The 21,888-nt window shown below is 60.9% G+C and overlaps 1 protein-coding gene across 2 annotated transcripts; it reads right to left on the bottom strand.

Moving 5' to 3' along the window:
* Positions 1-1,720: 1,720 nt before the first annotated feature.
* On the bottom strand, positions 1,721-17,634 carry URM1 (ubiquitin related modifier 1). Of its 2 annotated transcripts, XR_006786550.1 has the most exons (6): positions 17,565-17,634; positions 13,682-13,752; positions 4,709-4,790; positions 3,652-3,882; positions 3,087-3,135; positions 1,721-2,819 (listed from the first exon to the last, which is right to left on the bottom strand). XR_006786550.1 is itself a non-coding variant. In XM_045846530.1 (5 exons), exons 1-5 carry the CDS (start codon positions 17,597-17,599, stop codon positions 2,751-2,753), a joined length of 306 nt encoding a protein of 101 aa, XP_045702486.1. In that variant the 5' UTR covers positions 17,600-17,634; the 3' UTR covers positions 1,721-2,750. The 2 variants fall into 2 exon arrangements, 1 of the variants encoding a protein (XP_045702486.1); XM_045846530.1 differs by lacking the exon at positions 3,652-3,882.
* Between the last annotated feature and the right edge of the window lie 4,254 nt (positions 17,635-21,888).

The following is a 21,888-nucleotide window of genomic DNA, read 5'->3' as shown; positions in this document are numbered from 1 at the left end:
GCGTCGCCATCCTCATCCTCGTCCTCGTCGTCTTCCTCCTCCTCCTCCGCGGGTGACCAGTCCTGGCCGAGGGCGTCCTCCAGGCGATCGCGGTGTCCCCCCTTTTTTCAAATTTCGGCCGAAACGAAGCTGGCACGCCGCGGCAGCAGGGCCCGAAGGGGGTCCCGGGAGCCGGCCCTTGGGCCAGCTGCAGGAAGTCGGAGCGAAAGGAGATGCCGGCGGAAGGCGCTAACTCGTTTTGAATTGGTTCTCACCTAGCCCCCCACCAATAACCCCCAAAGAAAAGGCCTAAACCGACCCCCTAGATCCCCAATAAGCCGACCCCTCCGGCCAGCCCCTCCAGGGGGGCCCAAGGGCAGAGCCTCCTGCAGCCGCCGCGGCCGGAGCCGAGCCGCGCGGGGGACGGTGCGATGCAGCCGGGCGGCCGCCTCGGCTCCGGAAACCGAACTCGGACAAACGAACCCTTTTCATTAAAGACAAATCTTCGGAGATGGTGGGACTTATTCGTTTATTTCCTCACAGGCTGGGGGTCAGGAGCTGCCCAGGGGAAAGGGGCAGCTGGGCGTCACTGGCGCTGAGGTCAGGTCACCTGTCCCTGACCCTTCTCAGGCTCAGGGCTGAAAATGACCCCGAATGCTGTGGACCGTGGCTTGGCGCTGCCGCCTGCACCCCCTGCCGCCCCGGAGGCCGCGGCTTTCCCGGCGCATCCTCCTGCCCTAGTGCTCAGTCTTCACTGGGGTGCAGTGGGGGGGAGGGATATCCTGTCTCCAACCCCCGGGCCCCGGTGCAGGTGAGAGACAAATCCGCTGGCCCAGATCCCAGGACCTGGAATCCTGGGAGGGACAACGAGCCCCTCGGAGGGGCTGGAGGCAGGGGAGACGTCCGGGTTGCAGGGAGGCGGTGAGGACAGGCTGCAGGGGGCCGCTGCAAGCCCCTCGCTCTGTTCCCTAAACTCGGAAGCCCTGACCTCGGCACGCCGCGTGGGCTGGTCCCACAGCTTCTCTAGACCGCGTTCCGGGTCCCAACAACGCCTCCATTTGCACCCAGACCGCCTCCTACCAACAACCCCAGCACGGCTGCCTCCACCCACGCGGGGCCCGAGGGCCTCCACCTGCAGAGCGAGCGCCGGAGAGCAGCTCGTCCGCCAGCCAGGGTGCAGCTGGCCCCTCGGGCCTGGAGAGTGCCCAGCGCCACCACCGCCGCCGCCAGCACCGCGCTGGGGCACCCAGACCAGCATCTCACCCCCACAGAGCGAGAGGAAATCCCACCTCAAACGGCCGGCCGATATTTAGTGACAAGCAATGTTCGGGGCAAGATAATGTTAATGCCCTATTTTTTTTTTTTTTGAGGTCTCCCTCCAGCAAAGAAAGCTTTTCTCCAGGTCACGGGGAAGAGGGGCTCAGTGGTCTTATCCACGTCACCCCGTTGTGACTGGGGCTCTGGGGCTGCTGGCCGCGGCTGGCGGGACAAAGCCTGGCCTCGGACAGACGTGTGACAGACTGTGTGTCCTGGGACCCCCACTGGGCTTGGCCACCCCCTTCTCCGGACGGCCTGGTCAGGCTGCCCCCTCACAGTCGGGCGAGGGTTTCGACCCCTGCCCTTTTCTGGGTGAAGGGCGGCTCTGAAAGCCCTGGGTGCAGACGGAGAGAGTGGACCAGAGGCCGTGGCTAAGGGCATGTGGGATGCCTCTGGTTTCCAGGGATAAAGCTCCAGGCGAGGCTAGTAAACAACCCAGTCTTTTATTTGCCCGAGGCCAGCTGTTGCAGGCCCTGAGGAGGCCCTGAGACTTCCAGAAGGGTGGAGGGAGGAGGGGTGAGCCGCCCCGCCTGCCCAGGTGCTGCTGCCCCAGCCCTGCTTCCTGCAGGAGGCAGGACGGGAGAGGGAGCCTAATCTGTGACGTCAGTGTCACCCACGTTTTCAGACACTGTAATTCATCAGCTGTTGCTGAGGAGGAAACTGAGGCACACTGACCCTTCCAATGCCTCTGACAGTCCAAGGTTAAGCTCATTCCTTCCTTTCCAGAACGGGCTGCAGGCAGCCTTTTGCTGGGGGAAGGTCGCAGGAGCCCATCTGGTGGCCTGCTGTGGGGGGTGGGGGGGTGGGCGGGGGAAGGCCAGCCAGGGTCAAGGGCTGGGGATGGGGGGAGCAGGAGGAGGGGTGTGGCTGGAAGAGCAGCTGCTGGGTGGTGGGCAGGGGGTCAGCACTGAATAGGGGACCCCAGCTGGGGTTCCACAATGACATCAGTGGGGGACAGGCAGAGCCCTCTACTGTCCAGATAGGGAAACTGAGGCGGGGACGCCTCCAATGTCTGAGGAGGGAGGGGCATCCCACCAGCTGTTGAGGGCCATTCGTCTTTCCCACGAGGCCACTATGACCCGGAGCTGGAGCGCCTTGTCAGTGGTCACTCAGTGTCTAGACGGAGACACAGGAATGGAAGGCAGCTGGATCACCTGGCCCCAGGGCCCCCCTCTACTCTTGGCAAACCAGAGGGGCACCCTCCCCCACCTCAGCTGCTGGGAGAGGGAGGGCTGGGCTCAGGAGCCCGCCCGCCCGCCCGCCTTCCCCTGCTCATGTGCCTGCGAAAGGCTCATTTTAGCACCTGCCCTCTTTTCCCTGCCTGGAGGGAGCTCAGGGGACAGAGCAGGGAGGAAGGCAGCCGAGGGGGACAGGGAGCTCCGGAAGCAGGGTCCGAGGGGAGGTCTGGTCGTCCTCCCCGCCCCACAGGGGGCCCAGGCACAGAGGGGGGGCCCTCAGCCGCCGTGCAGCGTGGATATGAAGAGGACGCTGTCCTGGTCCTGAAGCTGGTAGTCCAGCTCGCCCTGGTCCAGGGGAGAGAGGAGGAGGGTGCCGTCAGGGCCGTTCTCCCTGTTTCAGCCCATGGGCCGGGGGAGGGGAGCCCCTGGCTGCTTTGGGGGAGAACCGGGTGCCCTGTACTTGAACTTGCAAACGTCCCGGATGGAGGATGGCCCACCCCTCCCCCTAGCTCCCCTCTTCTCCCTCTCTCTCTCGGGATGGGAGGCTGAGCAGCCTCGTAGGCTAGAGCGGCACGGGGAGGGGCCGGGGGAAGGGTGTCCCCAGGTACTGACCAGCAGCTCCCAGTCGGCATCGTTAATCAGCACCAGGATTCCTGGCCGCCTGCGGGAAAGACGGGGGGTGAGCAGCAGGAGGGGAAGGGCAGGGGGCAGTCGCAAGGGCAGCGAGGCTGAGACCTCTGGGCTGCAGGAGAGTGTGACGGGAGCCTTCCCCCTGAAGTTCCAGTGACAGATGTCCCAGGAAGTGGAGGTGACAGTCCGACTCTAAAGCAAACCTGGTCCGACAGTCATGGTCGTGGGGACAGGTGGAAATCCCAGCATCCCTGCCTCCCTGCCCCGGGACCTCAGGCAGGTCCTTTGGTTTCTCTGAGCATCAGCGTCCCCAGCTGGGCACAGGCCAACGACAGGGCCTCCCCACAAGGCCCGCGCGAGGGTGAGCCGGGATGGAGGGCAAGGGGCTTGCTCGCCTGCGTCTGCGGGGGCACCCGTGGGTAGCAGCAGTGTGTTTTCCCAAGGGCCCGTCTCAGCTCTCCCACCCCAGGGGCGGTCGACGGCAGCCCTGAGCAGGGAAAAGCCACAGAGCAGCCATGCCCGGTGTGAGGGCCGTGCCCAGCCTTACTGTCTTCGGGGGGTGGGAGGGTGGCCTCCATGACTGCTGGGCCATGGCCTGAGCCAGGGGCTGGATGCAGCCTCAGCCCCCAGGACGTCCTGGTGGCCTCTGCTTCCGGGCAGATGGACAAGCGCACTCTTCGGCCGGCCTCGTTGTAGAAGTCAAGTGACTTCTTGCACACGGAGCCTGGCTCCTTGCCGAGGGGGCTGAGCTGGGCCGGGCCTGGGGCGGGTGAAGAAGCTGTGGACGAGGGTAGGGGTGTCTCCAGAGAAAGGGAACGATGTGTGTGTGCACGCACACAGTGACCCCCTGGAATCCTGGACCTCTGCTGTCCCAAACGGCAGGGCCCCCAACCCCCAGGCCCTGCAGAGAGGACAGGTACTGGTGGAGGCCGGACAGGAGCCAGGCTGCACAGCAGGAGGCGACCGGCAGGCCAGCCAGGCCTCCGGTCCCTCCCCACCCACCCCTGCCCGTGGGAAAACCGTCTTCCACGAAACCAGTCCCCGGTGCCAAAAAGGTCGGGGACTGCTGCAGCATGGCATCTATTAGCCACGCTTAAATTCAAACTTAAATCACCTTTGGATGAAACTGAGTATTCAGTTCCCCATGCACACTGGCCACATCTCCAGGGCTCAGCAGCCTCTCGTAGCCGGCGTCCGATTACCATATTGGACAGCACAGACACAGAACACTTCCATCATCGCGGAAAGTTCCGGACTGTCCAGGAACGAAAGGGACCTTGGGCAGCATCTTGTCCTCAGTACTTCTGAACAGAGAGAGTAGCTGAGGCCCAGAGAAGTAAAGTAACTTGCCTAAGGTCCCACAGCAAGGTTGTGGCAAGCAGAAGGAGGAATCCAAGTTTCCTGAGAGATGTACCAGTTCCCTGACCTGATGTTTAAAACATTCCCGACAACCCAGCATGGCAGCGAGAAGACTGAAAGCTCTTTTGCCTCAGAGCTCGGGGGAAGGCAAGGAGACGAGGGCCCGGGGCAGGCTGTGGCCGGCTCGGAGATGGGGCTCGGTGGCCCCCCCATCCCCCCCCTAGGGCAGGGCAGAGGGGACTCACACACTGTCTCCTTGGAGGAACAGCTCCGGCCGCTCCTTGAGCAGGTTCTTCTTGATCCAGACGAGGAGGTTCCGGAGGTCCCCTGGGGGGGAAGGCACAGAACACAATGCTGTGAGCCCGGTCACTCCCGACCGCCGGGCCCTGCCTGCACCGCCAGGAAGCGCCCGTGGGGCTCAGGGGCCCCTTTAGCCAGAGCTGCCGGGGCCCCTGGCCTTGTGGACTCCTGAGGCGAGGAAGGAGGTCAGCAGGGCCAGTGACCTGCCAGAAAGGTCTTCAGAGGAAGTGCCACCTAGCGCTACTGAAGGCTTGGAAAGGGACCCAAGGCAGACAGCAGGAGGCACTGTCCCATCTGGGGGGGCTGGGCGGCAGACCCCACTCCCAAGTCCCGGAGGGCGGTCTGCAATGGCCGCATCTAGACAGGCTGCCGGAGGCTCCTGAGGAGCCCCGTGAACCCCCACCTCCCCGGCCAGCCCCGGGCGGGGGGTTCCGCTGGACTCCTCAAAGGTCTGCATGCACTTCCCTTCGCCAGGGAAGAGCAACAATCGCTGAGCTGAAAACATCGGTTAATTCCCCCAGCAGAGGGGGAGCAGGGTCCCTCACCAGCCAGAGAGCTGACGAGTTGCTGCCCCGTGGGCCCCCCTTTATGGAGCCCTCTCCCACCCCGGGGCTGTGGGTGCCGCCCCGGATAGGCAAGAGGTTCAGGGTCACAGGGCCTCTGCTGCTCCCCTGACACCGATAGCTGCCACTTTGTGGTTGTGGGACTGCCACCAAGCTCCTTGCACATCGCGTGGAGGCTCTGGGCCACCTGTCCCCAGGGTCACCTCCCCTTTCCCAGGAGCAGGGTCCCAGGGCACAGCACACCGACGCCTGGCTCGGGAAACTCCTGGAGTGCGACGGCTCTCAGCTGCTGCTCCTCGAACCGGCCGCCTCCTGAGGCCGTGGGAGTCCCTTCTCTCCCTGCCGTGACTGGGGGACTGAGGGCCCTGGGGAGACAGCTGGTCTCTGAGAAGCCAGTGGGGACCTCGGGACTGGCCACGCCCACCCCGAGACCTTGATCTCAGGCTGAGCTGGAAAGGGCCCCCAGGGCCCTGGTCTCTCCACCCAGAGCCCGAGTCCCGGCACGTGGGGGAGAGAAGGGCTGCCCGGGCAGAGAGAGAGAGCACCGGTCCTTCCCGGGCCGGGCCCAGGAGCGTGTCACGCGCGCAGGGCCCGCCTCGGGCAGGGCTGCAAGACGCCCTCCACGGCCCGCACACCATCCCCGGAAGGCAGCGCGGCCGCACCCTGGACACGACGGCTCCCTCTGCTGTAGGCCGACTTCCCTGGGGCGCCAGAAGAGCGCAGGGCCGTGGGCAACGTGTCTGTGGACCGAGACGTCACCTTTCAATTTTAAAACCTGCTATTAACACGGAGCAGGCCGGGGCCTTGTGGTCCCCGGAGTGCAGGGCGCGGGAGAGCTGCCCCCCGCGGGCTGCGGCCCCTGGGGCCTGGGTGCCGGAGGCTTCCCCGCGGCTCCCTCTCGGCACTGTCTGGTGGGCTGCCAGCCCATACGTCTTGGGGCCGCTCGACAGAGCCGCCGGAGTCTGGCGCATCCATCAGCCCAGCCTGGCGGGCCGGCTCTGCCCGTGTGCGCAGAGGCGCCGAGAGGGACCGGGTGGCGCCCGGCCCGAGGGCCACCCGCTGCCCCTGCACAGCCCTGGCCATCCCGAACAGAACCTGACCCAGCTGTGTTAAAGGGGGGGCCGCTCTTCCAGTCTGGACGAGCGGGGGGTGGGGTGGCCGCTGGTCACGCTGGGGTCACCCGAGCCTCGGCAGCATCACGGAGCCCCGGAGGGGCGGGCTGGGGGCGAGTCTGCTGCCGGTGCTGGCTCATTTATCACGATGCTCCTCTTTGCTGAGGTCATTCCCTCCCTCCTCTGCACCCCCCGGGCCTGCCCACATTCTTGATAACCTGTTACCATGGTGAGGCCACCACATCACCATCCTTATTGTTCCCCCATGCCTGGATTTGGGGGTGGGGAGGGAGGGGACTCATGGCAGGCTGCGAGGGCTCCTAGGCCTGGCCTGAAACACCCCCCAGGGACATCTTGCTGGGCTTGCTGAGGCCCAGACAATATGCAAATGGCCTCCAAGCCAGATGGTCGGCTTCCAAAGGCACCCAGGGGAGGAGGAAGGGTTAAGCAGAGTCAGGGGCTGGTGGCTGAGGACGGCTCCCTCCGGGGAGTCTCCCTTTCACCTGGCCCCAGTGTCCTCTGCCTCCCCACCGCCTCAGAGGGCGGGTTTCCCCTGGAACCCCGTGCAATCACTCGTAAGATGAACGTTTACTGAGCAACTACTATGTGCCAGGTGCCAGGGAGATGGCAGTGAGTGAGAGAGACACAGAGCCCACCCTCGTGGAGCTGACGTTACATATTTAACTAGTTGTGACAGACGTTATTTCCTTTGCGAAGGATCAGAAAAAGCTTTTCTGAGGACGGTAACCTCGAAGCGGAGGCCTGAAGGGTGAGCAGGGAAGGCTGGGGGAGCGTTCCAGGCAGAAGGAAGCACGCATGGGAAGACCCGAGGCTGGAAGGGACTGGCAGCTCCAAGGTGACAGAACAGGGAAGGCCAGGAGACCAGCATGAGCGGCAGCCAGCGCCCAGACCCCCAGGGGCACGTGTGGGCCCCGAGGGGCCTGCTCGGGGAGAGACGCCCCCCCGCCCCGTGAACCCCACAGGCATTTGCCAAATCTGTGCTCCGAGGGCGCACAGCCCACAACTGCCCGGGCCACGCTCCGTGTCTCTCTTCCCTGATGTGCGTGCCGAGGCCAGTGCAAACACACAGCGTCGCCAGCACCGGGGCGCGCTGCGAGGACCCGGCACTGGCCATGGTGCACGGCACAGAGGCCCAAGCGCAGCACCTCAGCCCCCCCGCATTCCAGTGACAGGGCCTTAGGTGAGGCACTCCATGAACCTCAGCCTCCTCCTTGCAAAATGGAACTGGTAAGAACGTCTCGTGGGGCGGCTGTGAGGAGGGAACGAGATGGCCCCTGCACAGCTCTCGGCACTGTGCTGGCGTACCGCCGCCGTGACTCCCCGATGATGCAGAAAGGAGCCTGTGCCTTCTGCCTCTCCCTGATGCCCTGCGCTTCCACACTCTGCCCCGGGGCCTGGCACCCCGGGCACGTGCTCAGCCCAGACTGCTTTGGAGAGTGAGGTAGAGTCAGCCAACCATTAACCAGACAGTGCTGGGGCTGGCTGGGGTTTTCTGTGGGATTCACTAGCTTTCCACCAGAAGCTGCAGAGCGGTTGGGAGAATGGTGAGGGGGCCCCAGACACTGGCCTTCCCTCTATTTCATTTCTTTATTGGATCTGTATAAGAGCTTATTTTTAAAAATTTATTTTATTAAAGATTTTATTTGTTTCTCTTCAGAGAGGGGAACATCAATGTGTGATTGCCTCTCACACACCCCCTACTGGGGACCTGGCCTGCAAACCAGCCATGTGCCCTGACTGGGAATCGAACCAGCGACCCTTTGGTTTGAAGGCCGGCACTCAATCGACTGAGCCACACCAGCCAGGGCTGTGTAAGAGTTTATTTGAGCCAAACTGATGACACATGTCAGGACGCAAAATCTCAAAGCCTCCTCTTCCCTCCACCTTAGAGGTTCAGACCCTTCAGACGCTGCCAGGACAACCCAGCTGCAAGGAATCCCATCCTGAGGCGGTGGCTGCTAGAGGCCAGAGCGCCCCTGGGCACGTGGCCCCAGAGGAGGCAGAGGAGCACCCTAACACAAGGTGTGCGGGGCGGGAAGCCTCGGGGCCTGGCCTTCCGGCCTGAGGAAAAGCAGGTGATGGGAGCTGCTCGCCACTCTGCTGGAGCGGCTGAGGGCTCGGTGTCTGGAGGCGGGGACTGGCGCTAGATGGCCTCGAGCAGGAAGTCACTTCACCTCCCCGAGTCTCAGGGTCGTCCTCCAACCAATGGGGACAAAAGCCGAACCACCTTCGGGCACGAAGCCAGCAGCGGGCCCAGCCCGCACAGCGCCAGACGCTCAGGACCCACACGCCCCTGCGCCCGGTGACTCGGGGCTCCTTGTCCTCTGGGCTGCCGGAGCCTAAAGCTGCGGGCCGCGGGGCACCATGCACGCCCCTTACCCACAGGCCCCCTCACCCCAGTGGGCTTGTCCGTGTCTGGGAACACTGGCCACCCACTGCGGCAGGGCCCCCCAGCGGTGTCAGCCGTCGTTTCTCAGGCCGAGGGAGCGATCTCAAGGTCTCATGTGATGCTAAATCCTCGCTGCGACAGACCCTCAGCCCGCCTCTCCCTGCTCGCTCCAGGGAGAGCTCTCCTCTCAACGGATTTCCAGAAATCCGTCTTCCTGTCATTCCCACCGAGCCCGGTTGTCCCACGGGGACCACGCCGACACATGTGTCCCCCCTTCCCCAGGCCTGCCCCGCAGATTTGGGGGAGACAGATGCCAGGCCTCCTGAGTCTTCTCTTGCGTGGGTTAAACCACGCCGGTCCCCACCACGTCCACTGGCTCCATCCACGACGAGGCTCTCCCGGGCGCCCACCCCGGCCTCAGTTGAAAGGGAGAAGAAAGAGCCGGGGTTGGGGGGTGAAGGAGGAGAGAGGGTAGAGGGAACATCAGAGGGCCCATTTACAAGTGAATGGGGGCAAGAATGGAGCAGTTTGTGGGCTAAACTGGCCTCAGAAGGAGGTTTACAGATTTGCGCAGGGACGCTGCTCATTGTTTAATTAAGCAGAAAGTGGATCTTTTCAAAAGCAATTTTGCACAGGGACTGGGAGGGGTGGGGGGAGTGGAGGGCGGTGGGGAGGGGATCAGCAAACAGGCCCCAGAGCAAAGAAAGGAACAGCTGGCCCCAGAGAGGCTGTGAAATGCATGCTAAGCAGTTTAAAGCGCCAGCCCGGGAGCTCCCTCCAGCTCCTGCCCTCCCCCGTCGGCCACCCTCTGACACAATGGCAGGGCAGGGGAAGAGGGGCAGGGAGGGGGGGGCAGACACGGCTCCGCCTGGGGGCCGGGGCAGGTAGTGCCCACGCTGGGGCAGCCTGTCCCCCGAAGTTCCAGGCTTGTCCCAGGCCGCTGGCCAGGCCTGGGCTGCGAGCCTTGAGACGAAGGGGTCCCTGAAGCCTGAGCATTAAAGCCCGCCGCCCGCGGCCACAGCAGGCGCCCAAAGCGGGTGGGTGCCCACCAACTCCAGTCAGCACAACCGAGGACAGGGCCTGCTCCGGGCAGACGGCTGTCGAGGTGTCCCCTACGGACACGACGGCCGCCTAGGGTCAGCACGCCCTGCCTCCCAGAGCTGTGCGCTTGATTCAACAGCAACATTTCCGAACTGGGGGTGGGAAACAGACAACCAGCTCAATGAAACGAAATCTAGCCCGACCTCCCATTTCACGTATGGGAAAACGGAGGCTCTCGAAAAGCAGTGACTTGCTACATGGCCTGGCCAGGACTCCTCTCTTGCAGTCTCACCCACCGTGGCCTTGGCCTTGGCTTTGGCCTTGGCCTTGGCCGTCCTCTTTTCCCAAACTGGCTGGGTTGGAAGCCCTCCCCTGGCCCAAGACCCAGGGCCCTGGAGTCCCCTTGTTCGTCAGACTTGTGACAATCCATAATCTTACGGCTGCTACTTTCTCCGCTGGAGCCTCCAGGACCTACTTGGCCAGGGGCAGCCCATGGGCTGGGAAGGCTGCCAGGCAACCAACCGATCTGGGCACGGGCTTGGGGGAAGACTAAGACGCTCCTAGCGGCAACTGCGGGGCTCCCGTGTGCCAGGGTCAGGCCTGGCAGCTGCCAACCAGCCATGCGGCCGTGATGTGACCCAAGCCTCTGGGCACAGCAGGGCAAAAATGGGGACCAGAGGTAGAGTCACAGCCAAGGGCCCAAAGACCAAGCAGAAAGGCCCGTTCAACCACCCCCCTCCTTCCCTTTCTTGCTTCCCGGAGAGGGGAGGCAGGCCCTGGCCGCCCTGCAAGCAGCGGAGGGAGGCTGAGGGACCACAGACCTGGTTGGCCCCTGCTCCCCAGTCACTCTGGGCAGGTCACTCCCTTCTCTCTCTCTCCCTCTCTCTCCCTCTCTCTCCCTCTCCCTCCCCCCCTCGTGGTGTCCTCGATGGTGGATGTGTCTACTGGGGTCATTATGAAAATCGGAACAACTAGCTGCTGAAAGCATGAATATAAATGAACAAAAGGGTAAAACCTGGAAGCACACCCCAAGCGTGCGATGGCACGTGACCCGGGGAGCCTCCCGGGCCAGCGGTGCCGTGCAAGGACCCCGAACAGAGCCCCTGGAGTCTGGTTCTGAACCCCAGTTCCACCATCTACACAACCGTGTGGCTCGGAGGAAGGTCCTTGGCACTTGGGTTTGGACTTCCCCTTTGTAAAACGGGATGACAGCTGCCACCTAGGAACTTGTGACAATGATTTTCGCACCCAGCTGGGGCCTCGCCTACCAACACTGAACTCAGCCGGCGCCCCTGGTGACACCGGGCTTCTTCCGGTCCCCGGACCACGAGGGCTGCGTCCTTGGCCTGGAGCAGGCCCCAGGCACCTCTGCTGTCTCCCCAGTTTTATGGGGCTGGCTCCCTTTCATCCTTCAAACGTAGCCTCCGGGACACCGCTTTAAAGAGGCCTTCCCTTGCCCTGGCTGGCGTAGCTCAGTGGATTGAGCGCGGGTTGCGAACCAAAGTGTCACAGGTTCGATTCCCAGGCAGGGTACATGCCTGGGTTGCAGGCCATGACCCCCAGCAACCGCACATTGATGTCTCTCTCTCTCTCTCTCCTTCCCTTTCCTCTCTAAAAATAAATAAATAAAATCTTAAAAAAAAAAAAAAGAAGCCTTCCCTGACCCCATCGCCTGGCTCCCAGCACCCTCTGCCCTCCCGCCAGCGACCCCACTCACACAGCCGCACTCCTACTCGCCGCCCGGCTCCACTCCCATTACGCACGGGCTCCACACGGGCAAGAGCTGTGTGTTTCACTTGGCACCAAACACCCAGCAACCAGCACGGCACCTGGCACGAAGGAGGCACTCAAAGATGTGCTGACTGCAAGGAAGAATGAAGGACTGACTTCCACAGCTGGCATTTGGTAAGCATTTAGCCAAAGAATGAATGAAAAGGGCCGGAATGATTAAACCTGAGGATGTATGTTCGTGCAAATGCACGATGCAGGGGGAAGTTAAATCATAATTGTGATATTTTAATCACTTCTCAGGCAGATCTTTAAGGATGAATCTTTTTTAAAGATTTGATTTATTTATTTTTAGACAGAGGGGAAGGAAGAGAGAGAGGGAGAAAAAAACATCAGTGTGTGGTTGCCTCTCATGTGCTCCCTGGTGGGGACCCAGCCCACAACCCAGGCATGTGCCCTGACTGGGAATCGAACTGGCGACCCTTTGGCTCACAGGCTGGCACTCAATTCACTGAGCCACACCAGCCAGGGCTTTTTGTTTTAATCCTCACCCAAGGACATTTTGTTTCATCGCTTTCAGAGAGAGAGAGGGAGGGAGAAAAACGTTGACATGAGACAGAAACATCACTGGGTTGCCTCCCACGTGCGCCTGGACCAGGGGTCGTACAGGTCTACCCAGGCCAGAGATCAAACCCACAACCTAGGTGTGTGCCCTGACTGGGAATCAAACCCACAACCTTCTGGTTACCAGACAACTGAGCCACACTGGTCAGGGCAAGGCTGAGTCTTTGAGACGTCTTCTGAGGGCCCCTGCTCCCTCCCGAGGCTGGGTGGTCCTCTGTCAAGCCGAGAAACAGTCGCCTCTGCCACCCCAGCTCTCACCCCACCAAGGACACACAATCCCGCGGTCCTGACATCTACAACATTTAACCTCAGCCTCACACCCACCACCAGCTGAAGGGGAGCAGTGCCCTGTTCCTTGGAGGGCGTCCACCGGCGCCTGAACGGGGCACGAGGACCTACCCTGGGTGCTGCTCTCCAACCTGAGGGAGGGCTGGACACAGTCCTGGCGGCCAGTGAGTGTGGCTGCTAACGGGGCACTTCCTGGCAGATGCTTATCTAGTTCCAGAAGAATCCTGTCTGACCTCACCGTCTTCCACCGCCCGCCTCCAGGAACCTCAGACCCCTGCCTGCTGACCGACTGCCTGCCCTCCCCCCAAGCGTCTCGGCCCGAGGTGAGCTGGGCTCGCTGTCCCGAGGGTCCTGTGCACTCGTCTCTGACCGGCATCGCTGCGAGGCGCGAGGTGCACCCCCGTAGCTGGGACGCTGGCCCACGTCCACACTGCACGGGTGTTTACCCAGCTGGACCTCCTCACCACCCGCCCCCCCCCACCCCCGCCGCCGGCTGTGAAGGCGGGGCTGGCTCTCGCCCACGGTTCTGTCCCCAGTGCCTGGTACACGGTCTGCCACTCAGGACGGGCTCAGTGTCAGCGTGTTAACCGAAGATGAACGAGTATTTGAACGGACAAAAGAAGAAAGCCCACTGTCTCCTTTAGTCAACCTCCCTCCTCCTTTTCGACTGGAAACGTTCTCATCTCAATAGTCTCACCATAACGTGAGCCCGTCCGCACTGTTCCGTTCTCGGAGAAGGTTACCCTCCTCACGAGAACCTCTCTCTCTGCTGCCAGCTAATAGTAACAGAGATGCTCTTTCTAACAACCCTGAGGGAGGGGGACGGCCGTGCCCGAGTCTCAGGTAAGAACGCTGAAGCCAAGAGGCGAGGCCCCTGGCCTAAGGTTGTGAGAGGACTCCCGTTTGAGTCTGTCTGAATATAGAGCCCACATTCACAGACTGAAGTTCACTACCACCCTGCTGGGACTGGCTGGTCCCAGGGAGGATCGGGGAAGGGTACTCTGGTGACTTCTCTTCCTCCCTGCCTCCCTCCCTCCCTCCGGCCAGGGAAACCCAACCGTTCCCACTTGGATGGGGCTGAGTGGCCCCGCACACTCCTGGCCCGTGGCCCCCGGGGGCGGGGGCGGGGGCGGTCAGACAGCCCATACTCACAGGGCTCCTCCTGTCCAGGCAGGGTGATCTGATGCTTCTTCACACCGTCGAACAGGAGCTCCGCGCCGCCCCTGCAGAGGAGGGCCAGAGAAGGACAGCGGGTCAGCTCCCGCAAACACCTCGCTGGGACTGAAAACCGAGGGGGGGCCTGGAAACAGAAGCCCGAGAGGTGCTGGAATCTGAGGTCTGGGAACACCTGGGGTCCCACTGGCTGATTCTCAAACGTGACTTCCCGACATGGTGAAGTGGGATAGGAACCGTTGTTCCCAGTAACCAAGTACCCAAACTCGCAGACTTTTGCTTCTGCCCCCCTGCTTCCTCGGGAGGCAGCTGAGCACCCGGGTTCGGGTTCGGTGCTGTCGGCCTCAGGGCGGAGCCCGGCCGCCACCTCTGCCCGGCCCCTGGCCCCTAGGCTCGTGAGTCCACGTTCTCGAACCTGGGGTTCCCTCTTGCCAGGGGAGGGAGTGGAATGTCCCTGCTCGTACCGACCACCGCCGGTCTGCAGGGCACACCGCAGGGCCAGGGGGTGAGACTCCCCCTGCGCAGCACCGTGCAAGCCCGTTCTCCATCTCACTTCACCCTCGGGCCGTTCCGGGGAGGGCGGGAGGGGAACAGCCGTTGTCAACTCCACACGGTGGAGAAGCATGGGTTTGAAGAGGTTACGTGACTCGTCTAAGGTCACAGGGGCAGTGGCTGAACTAGGCTTTGGATTCTGACCGGTGTCCGCTCAGCCCCAGGGGCCTTGGCAGAAAGGAAACCAGGACGCCCCGAGGCCAGAAAGCCCCTTGAGGGCAGAGTGCGGTCCGCTTGTGTGTGCGCAGCACCTGGACGGGGGAAGGCGGATCCGGCAGAGACGCTCGCGGCCAAGGCCAGCAGCCAGGGCTTACGGCGGGGACACCAGGGCTCATTCAGTGCCCCGCACGGCCTCTCCCTCGTGCTCCCCTGACTCCGTCCCAGACCTCACGTGGCCCTTAACTGAGAAGGCCTTAACAGACTCCGGCCGGGCGCGAGGCCTCCCGCCCCACCGCCCTTTCCCGACGTCGGGGAGCAGAGATGTCCTGAGACGGTCCACCGGGGGGCACAGGGAAGGCAAGCACTGTCACGGGGGAAACATGGGGCGACTGTCATCCGAACAAGGTCATGCTTTGTCGACGCAGAAATGCGGAGGGGGCGAGGAGGCCCATCTGTGGCTGTGTGCGGGGCCGTTTCAGCTGCGAGCCTGCACAGAGCCTCCATTTATCCCCTTCCAAGGGCCTCCTTCTCTCCAGGGTGGGGGCTGGCACATGCAGCAGCTGGGTGGGGGAGGGCCACAGGCGAGGGGCTCAGGAGTTGGGGGTCAGAGAACAGGGGTGGGAGCTGGAGGCACGGGGACCCAGGCCAAACCTGGCGGTGCCAGGCTCGGAGGCTGAAGCTGTTTTCCCTCTACAGGCAGATGAGGGACCAGGGGGTGACCTGCCTCAGACAGTGACCTGTCACCACTGGGTTCACTAGCCCCCCACGAGAGGGTTTCTGCTGTCAGCACATCTGGACAGGAGTGAAGTGGACACCCAGCCCCTGGAGTGATGCAGGAGGGCAGGCAAGGGGCTTGTTTTGGCCCCAGAAGAGAACCAAAGCTGAACTCTTTTATTTTATCACCTCCTTGTGTTTTTAGGTTTTTGTTTCTTTCCTCGCTACCTGCTGGGATGTGAGCTCTGCCTGAAGCAGGGCCCCACGCACAGCAGGCACCCGATCTGCCACGAGCGAAAGTGCCCACCCCTCCCACTTCCCTCACTTCAACGGCACTCCCTCCCTGTGCCAGCACCTCCCAGGCTCAGGAAGGGGGGAACGGGAAAAGAAGGAGGGAACCTCACGTCTGCACCGTTGGGGAAAAACACATTTGTACTACACACTCTGAATCCCGTGTGACCCGAGGAAATGCCCCGCTAAGGACAGCGCAGGGGGTGAGACAAAGGAGGGCAGAGTTGGTCACTGGGAAGAGCGAGGACGGTGTGAGCGGTCTCCCGAAGGATCTGTCCCAGCTGGCGGGGCTGGGAGGACGCCTGCTCCGGGGACAGAGGCCGGGTCCTCACCAGCCCCTTGAAGGGTCAGGGGACCAAAGGGAGAGACTGACGTGCAAGGCAGCTTCTTCGCAAACCCGTTCAGGTTCAGAGCGAGGGTGAAGGGAGTCTGCTGAGAGACGTACGGAACGGAAGAAGGGCCGGGGACAAAAACACGCGTCAGGTCAAGGATGGGGAGAGAAGGAATGTGGGTTTGCCCTGCATCTTGGGCATTCCTGCTTCCTGAGAAGCTGGGATTCTCATGAGACACCACAGCAGGGGGGGGGGGGGTGGCGGTGGGCAAACGGGTGGAGGAGCGAGGTCGCCCTGCCTTGCCGGAGCTCACTGCTGCTCTGGGGAGTCTCGAGCAACAGTGAGGCTGAGGCTGGAGGTGGCCAGGGCAGAAAAGGGGTAACTAAGCTGGTCTGCAGCTCTGGGGCGCAAGGACCCTCTCTTCCTCACGTGAGTTCCTTACTGCTGCCACCGGACAGAAGGCATTTCTGATGAACAAGATACCACGTCTGATGCAGCGAAATTGAAGAGTAAGCTGGGTGTAGACAAACCTTAACCCTGGCAGTCTGCAGCTTCTCCCTTTCCAGCTCTGCGGAGGCCTGCCAAAGCACTGGGGATCCTCCCAGCACCTCCAGGCGCTGGGGGCCATGGCTGCGCCAAGGGTCGGTAAAGCAAAAACAGTCAGGAGGCCAAACCAGTATGGTTCTAATTAAAGTCAATTAAAATGCACTTAATATTCATGAGACTACCCCACTTCTCAGGGACAGAAACGCTGAACACTGGGAAACATAGACAGAGTTCTATTTATCTTTGTGTCCTCAGTGCCTGGCTCACTGCCTGGCACATGGTACGCACTTAATAAATGACTGGTGAATAAACTACCCAATGAAGGGAAAGCACGAAAGAAACTGGGGGTACCCAATGGAAGAAAAGGCATTTAGGGACAGAGGTTTTAGAGTTCCCATTCCAGACTTTTCTTTTCACAGAAGCCTAGGCTTGTTTGTCTTTTCACACACACACACTCACACACACACAAGCTTCCATATGACTCTGGAAATGACACCACCCATCTCTTAGGGTCTTAGTTTCTTTTCCTTCTGAACTCCGCGGTTTCTCTCAGCTCCAAAATCATACATAGGCGAAGACAGTAGCGGCTTGAGGAGACATTCTCCCTGATCTGCGTTTCTTCCGTTACTGGTGCGCGCCCATTTCCCGCACTTTCCATCTGTACTGTCAGGGTGGGTCCCCTTCACTGTGCTATCTTATTATCCCTGTATCTCCACGGCTGCGGAGGGCGTTCAGCACATGTACTGACGTCCTAAAAAGGGCTCCGCTCTGTTTCACACCCCCACATCCTGCGAAAGAGAAGAAAGGTGTCTCGTCTTGGCCACACATCCCACGAGAAACAACGCTTCAAGAACCTTGGAGGTAGACTTGCTGCCCAAAGGAAAGCATGAAGGAGTTGAAGGGTGGTCCTTCTCGGTTCGAGGAGCTCAGGTGCCAGGCTCACCAGCCTGGTCCAAAACGGGATTGGCAAAGCAGGTAGAGAGGCCGCCTGCTAACCATCCCGCCTTTGGAGTCCGGCAGGGCGCGGGGCACCGAGGAGTGCCCAGCCCGCACTTCCACAGCCGGGCGTGCGCCTCTATTCCCGGACATACGGCCTCGTCGCCAAAGGAGACCGAGCCTCTCAAGCTCTCCGAGGCGATGGCGTCGCTCAAAGAAGGAGCCGGAAACCTCGGAGATTCGGTCGTGACAGACCCCAAGGCAGAGGGAGAGGAGTTCCGGGCCCCAAGACTTCCATTCATCCCCACGGCGCCCCCAACTCTCTGACTCACCCGAACTCCACCTCCACTGATAAGGGCGCTGCCATGTTGAGGAAGCCGAGCTTGCAGGAAACTCCCCTCAACTTCCGGTGTCCCCACCCACTTCCGGTCACCTCAGGCGGAAGAGGCGGGGGCTTCCTCAGCTATTGGAGACAGGCCAGTAGTGGGTATCTGAGAAGGGAGGTTCACGGGCGCTGTGGGGGGCGTGCTTTGGTGGGCGTTTGGACTCAGTCCCCACCTTTGTGTTTTAGAGACGTGGCTCGGACCACCAGGACGGGCAGTAACCTGTTCGAGCCTCAGCTGGGCGGAGGGGAGCCCGCGGCATGTTTGAGCAGTGAGTGCGAGGCTGGGCTGGTTTTCTTGGAATAATTACAAACTGTTTTCATTCGGCACACCGCTTGGGCGAGTCCGCCCGCCCCTCCCAATAAATGACCCCTAAATCTTTATTTCGAACTCAGAGACCTCTCTCCTGAGCTGTTGACTCCTGTCCAACCCCTCCCTTCGCCGTCGGCTTCGATTTCACTCATTCTACGGATATTTATTGCAGGTTTTCCGTGGGCCAGGCATCTTGGTGGGTGCCGTGGGCGCAGTGGTGCACGGGGTGGAAAAGGCTCCTGCGTTAGCGCACTCACAGTCTAGTGGGGGAAACTCACTCTGACCAAATAAACACCCCAGCCATAAACTGTGAAATGTAAAATCTCAAACGGAAAGAAGCGACCCAGAGTAATCGGAACACAAAAAGAAAACAGACTGGACTGGACTGAGCTCTGAAGCCTGAGTAGGATTAACTAGGTCGATGTCAAGGAGGAGAGACTTCTGGGAGAGTTCCAGGGTGGAGAACAGAAGGCGCAAAGGCCGCGGGTGGGAAGATACGCTGGATCACCAAGACAGGGAGGTGCGGACTGGGGAGCAGAGGGCCCGGTAAGAGATGAGGCTGGACAGGAGGGCAGGCACCAAATCATGCCTTGTGAGCCAGGTAGGAGTTTCAGTCTTGGCCCTGGCTGGTGTGACTCAGTGGATTGGGCACCAGCCTGAGAACACAGGGGTCTTCAGTTTGACTCCCAGTCAGGGCACACGCCTGGGTTGCCGGCTGGGTCCCCAGTAGGGGGCATTCGAGAAGCAACCACACTTGGGGACGTTTCTCTCCCTCTTTCTCCCTCCCCTCCCCCCTCTCTAAAAATAAATAAGTAAATAAATTGTTAAAACATTTAAAAAATGTTTTTTTAAAGAAAGAATTTCGGTCTTGGCCCTGACTGGATACTCAGTTGGTTAGGGGATCCTACCGATATGCCAAGGTTGTGGGTTCGATTCCTGGTCAGAGCACACACAAGAATCAACCAATGAATGCATAAATAAATGGAACAACAAATTGATGTCTCTCTCTCTCAAGTCAATAATAAAAAAAATGAAACATCCTTTCTGCCCACAGTGTGGAGAATGGTTTGGAGGGGAACAAGGAAGAAGACAGGGAGACCACGGGAGTCCATTACAAAAGCCCAGAGAACAAAAGGAGTGGAGTGGGTGACCCAGGGTATCTGAGCCCCAACACTTTTAAAACTGAACTCCATGTTGGTAGAGTGTGGAGGGGCAGCCCGGTGGTTAAGGGCAGAATGATGTCACGGTTAAAAGGTTGGAGTTCAGCTGCGAGCTTCATAATCATTCCCCTCACCTCCTAGCTGTGTCTTTGGGCGAGTTGCTTAACATCTTTGTACCTCAGTCTCCTTATCTGGAAACAGCCCCTACTTCAGAGGGCTGTCCTCGGGTCTACATGAGCGTGTGGCACGGCGCCTCTCCCTACAGCAGGGTCTCACGTGTGTTGCTGCCACCCCCCGAAACACCCGACCAAGAAGGCTTGGACGTGGTTCTTAATCTTGTCCTACAGCCAGCCACTGAGGTTGGATTCGTCTCCCTTCTAAGCTGGTGTCGCCACCCCACGTTCTTCCAGCGCCACCCACTACCCCTCGCCTGCACCTGCTTCTTGCCTGGAGGCCTGTCTCCTACCTCCCTCTCCGTGGCCTGGGCTTCCTTATACAGTCCGACTGCATGGACAGTCCTGAGCACGCTCTACGCACCAGGCACTGTTCCAGGGCACTGGCAAAATGAGGACAGATGTGACGCAGCCCCGGTCCTCAAACAGTGCAGAAGAATCATGTGCCTCACAGGCCCCGAGTTCACCACGCTGGGTAGCGTGGTGTCACTTCTGTAAGAACGTTTGGGACCAAATGATCTCTTAAGGTCCTTTCAGCAAAAGTAGTCTAAGATTCTGCCGCTGCACCCAGCTTCCCCCCCAGCAGAGGCCTTGTCTGATTCGTCTGGGATTCCCTAGCTCGTACTGTACATGGTAGGGGGCTGGTAAGTGCTTGCTTGCGAATGAATGAATGAATGAATGAACAAACGAACACATATCACTCCACTGCTCGACATCATTTAATGCTTTCTTTTTGTTAACAAGACAAGAGCCTTCCTGGAAGGCATGCAGAGCCCTTAGAGCCTCTGTTCCCAGCCCCTCTTTTTATGTTGAATGTCCTCTGGCCCTGGGAACTGCCACCTCCCAGCACTGGAACCGGAGAGCTGGGGAGTGTGTGCACAGCTTCATCCGTCTGGCAAACATTCACTGAGCACCTATTCAGTGCCAGGCCCAGGGCTGGTGCTGGGAACACAATGGTGAACCAAACCAAGGGGGTCCCCGCCCTCCAGGGGCTGATGTTCTAGGGCAGGGGTCCCAACCCTTGGGCTGTGGACCTGGACCAGTCCCTGGCCAGTGGGGAACCTGGCTGCCCAGCAGGAGCTGAGCAGCAGGCCGCGGAAGCTTCACTCACGTTACCGCCCAAGCTCCACCTCCTGCCCGCCCCCCCCCGTCTCCCCTCCCCCCATCCCCTTCTTGGAAAAATTGTCTTCCACAAAACCTGTCCCTGGTGCCAAAAAGTTTGGAGACCGCTGTTCTAGGAGACACAGATGGAAAAATGTAAACAAACAAACAAACAAACAATGGACCACACAGTGCAATCAGTGTTATGAAGGGGGAACGTGGCAGGGGTGGCCGTGGGCAGCCTGTGGGAGCCGGAGGTGGCCCCTAAGCCAGCCCTGGAAGTCGCTTCTAAACCCAAACCCAAACCCAAAGGAACTGTGGGAGGCGGAGGTGGGGAGGGAGAGGGCACGGGAGGGCCAGAGGCATTCCCTCACTCCCAGTCCCCACAGGCAGGGGCCCTCCAGCTTTTCCCTGCACAGCCCGGGAGACTGAGCTACCTTCCGGGTAAACCAGCCCACCCTGTGAGTGCCTGGGTCTCACCTGCTCCTGAGCCTACCCCACTCAACCTTTTCATTAGTAACAGTAACAGTGTATCCTTCTATTCCTTCAAGGAGTACATATTGAATGCCCACTTTGCACCTGCCAGGTGCTTTGCATGCATTACCTGAGTGACTCCTCACAGGTTATTATCCCCATTCTCCAAACGAGAAAACTGAGGCTCAGAACCAGCAGCTCGCCGGTGGGACCCCTTAATGTCAGGCCCAACCGCAGGCTGCGTTGCCTTAAGAATCCCTGCCCGCTGTTGGGCCCGGCTCACCCTAAGGCCTGCCGCTGGGATCCGCGCAGAAGAGGGGCTTGGGCCCCATTCCCCTGTCCCTTCCAGCAGGCTGGCCAGCCCGGGCGGCGGCCACCATCCCCTCAGAAGCTGCTAGGGAGACAATGGTGGGGTCGGCGGGGGGAGGCGAGGGCGCGGCGCCCCCCTGCCCGCTGCCCTTTGTCTTCCCGCCTGCTCCCCTCGTGCGCCCCGGGAGGCTGGGAGGCGCCTCTCGCAGGCTTCCTCCTCCCTTTCTTGTGCTAATTGGGTGTCAAGCTGAGATCAGTGAGAAAGAAATCTTCCCCGGCTCGGGTTAAACTGCCGCCAAAGACCCGGGCTGGGCCCAGAATATCATTAGGAGGGGAGGAAACAGGGCCCCCTCCTCGGGGGGGAGGGGCCAGCCGCTCATTCAGGCCCCTTTGAAAGTCACTCGGTCGCCCCCTCCCTCGCCGCCGTCGCTTCAATGGGCCCCTCGGAGGTATTTAACCTTCTTCCCAGGAATTGAAAGCGATACGCCAAGCACTAGCCTGGGCGGCCACTTGCCTGTCCCGAGGGCGGTAGGACCTCCCGGGAGGCTCGAGGCAGGCCCTTTGCAGCCTCCCCGGCGCAGGTTGCAGATGGCAACACCGAGGCTCCCGCAGAGACTTTGCATCTCCGAGCCTCGGATTCCTCACCTGTGCAACGGAGGTCAAAATAGCAGCTACTTTGTGTTGAGTTTAATGAAACAACGCACGTGGAACGCCCCGCGCAGCGCCTGGCACGCAGGAAGTGCC

The sequence above is a fragment of the Phyllostomus hastatus genome, unplaced genomic scaffold (assembly GCF_019186645.2).
Source record: "Phyllostomus hastatus isolate PE091 unplaced genomic scaffold, TTU_PhHast_1.1 phas_contig_495, whole genome shotgun sequence".
Taxonomy (NCBI): Eukaryota; Metazoa; Chordata; class Mammalia; order Chiroptera; family Phyllostomidae; genus Phyllostomus; species Phyllostomus hastatus.
Note: the sequence above shows the minus strand (reverse complement) of the source record. Positions and strands in the feature narration are given on the sequence as shown.

Bases quoted from the DNA above. Each gene is read 5' to 3' on its own strand.
- URM1 (XM_045846530.1), bottom strand. From the start codon at position 17,599: ATGGCAGCGCCCTTATCAGTGGAGGTGGAGTTCGG. The intron at 13,753-17,564 runs GTGAGTCAGAGA...CCTCCTCTGCAG, and splicing joins TCAGTGGAGGTGGAGTTCGG to GGGCGGCGCGGAGCTCCTGT. The intron at 4,791-13,681 runs GTGAGTATGGGC...CTTCCCCCCCAG, and splicing joins GCCTGGACAGGAGGAGCCCT to GGGACCTCCGGAACCTCCTC.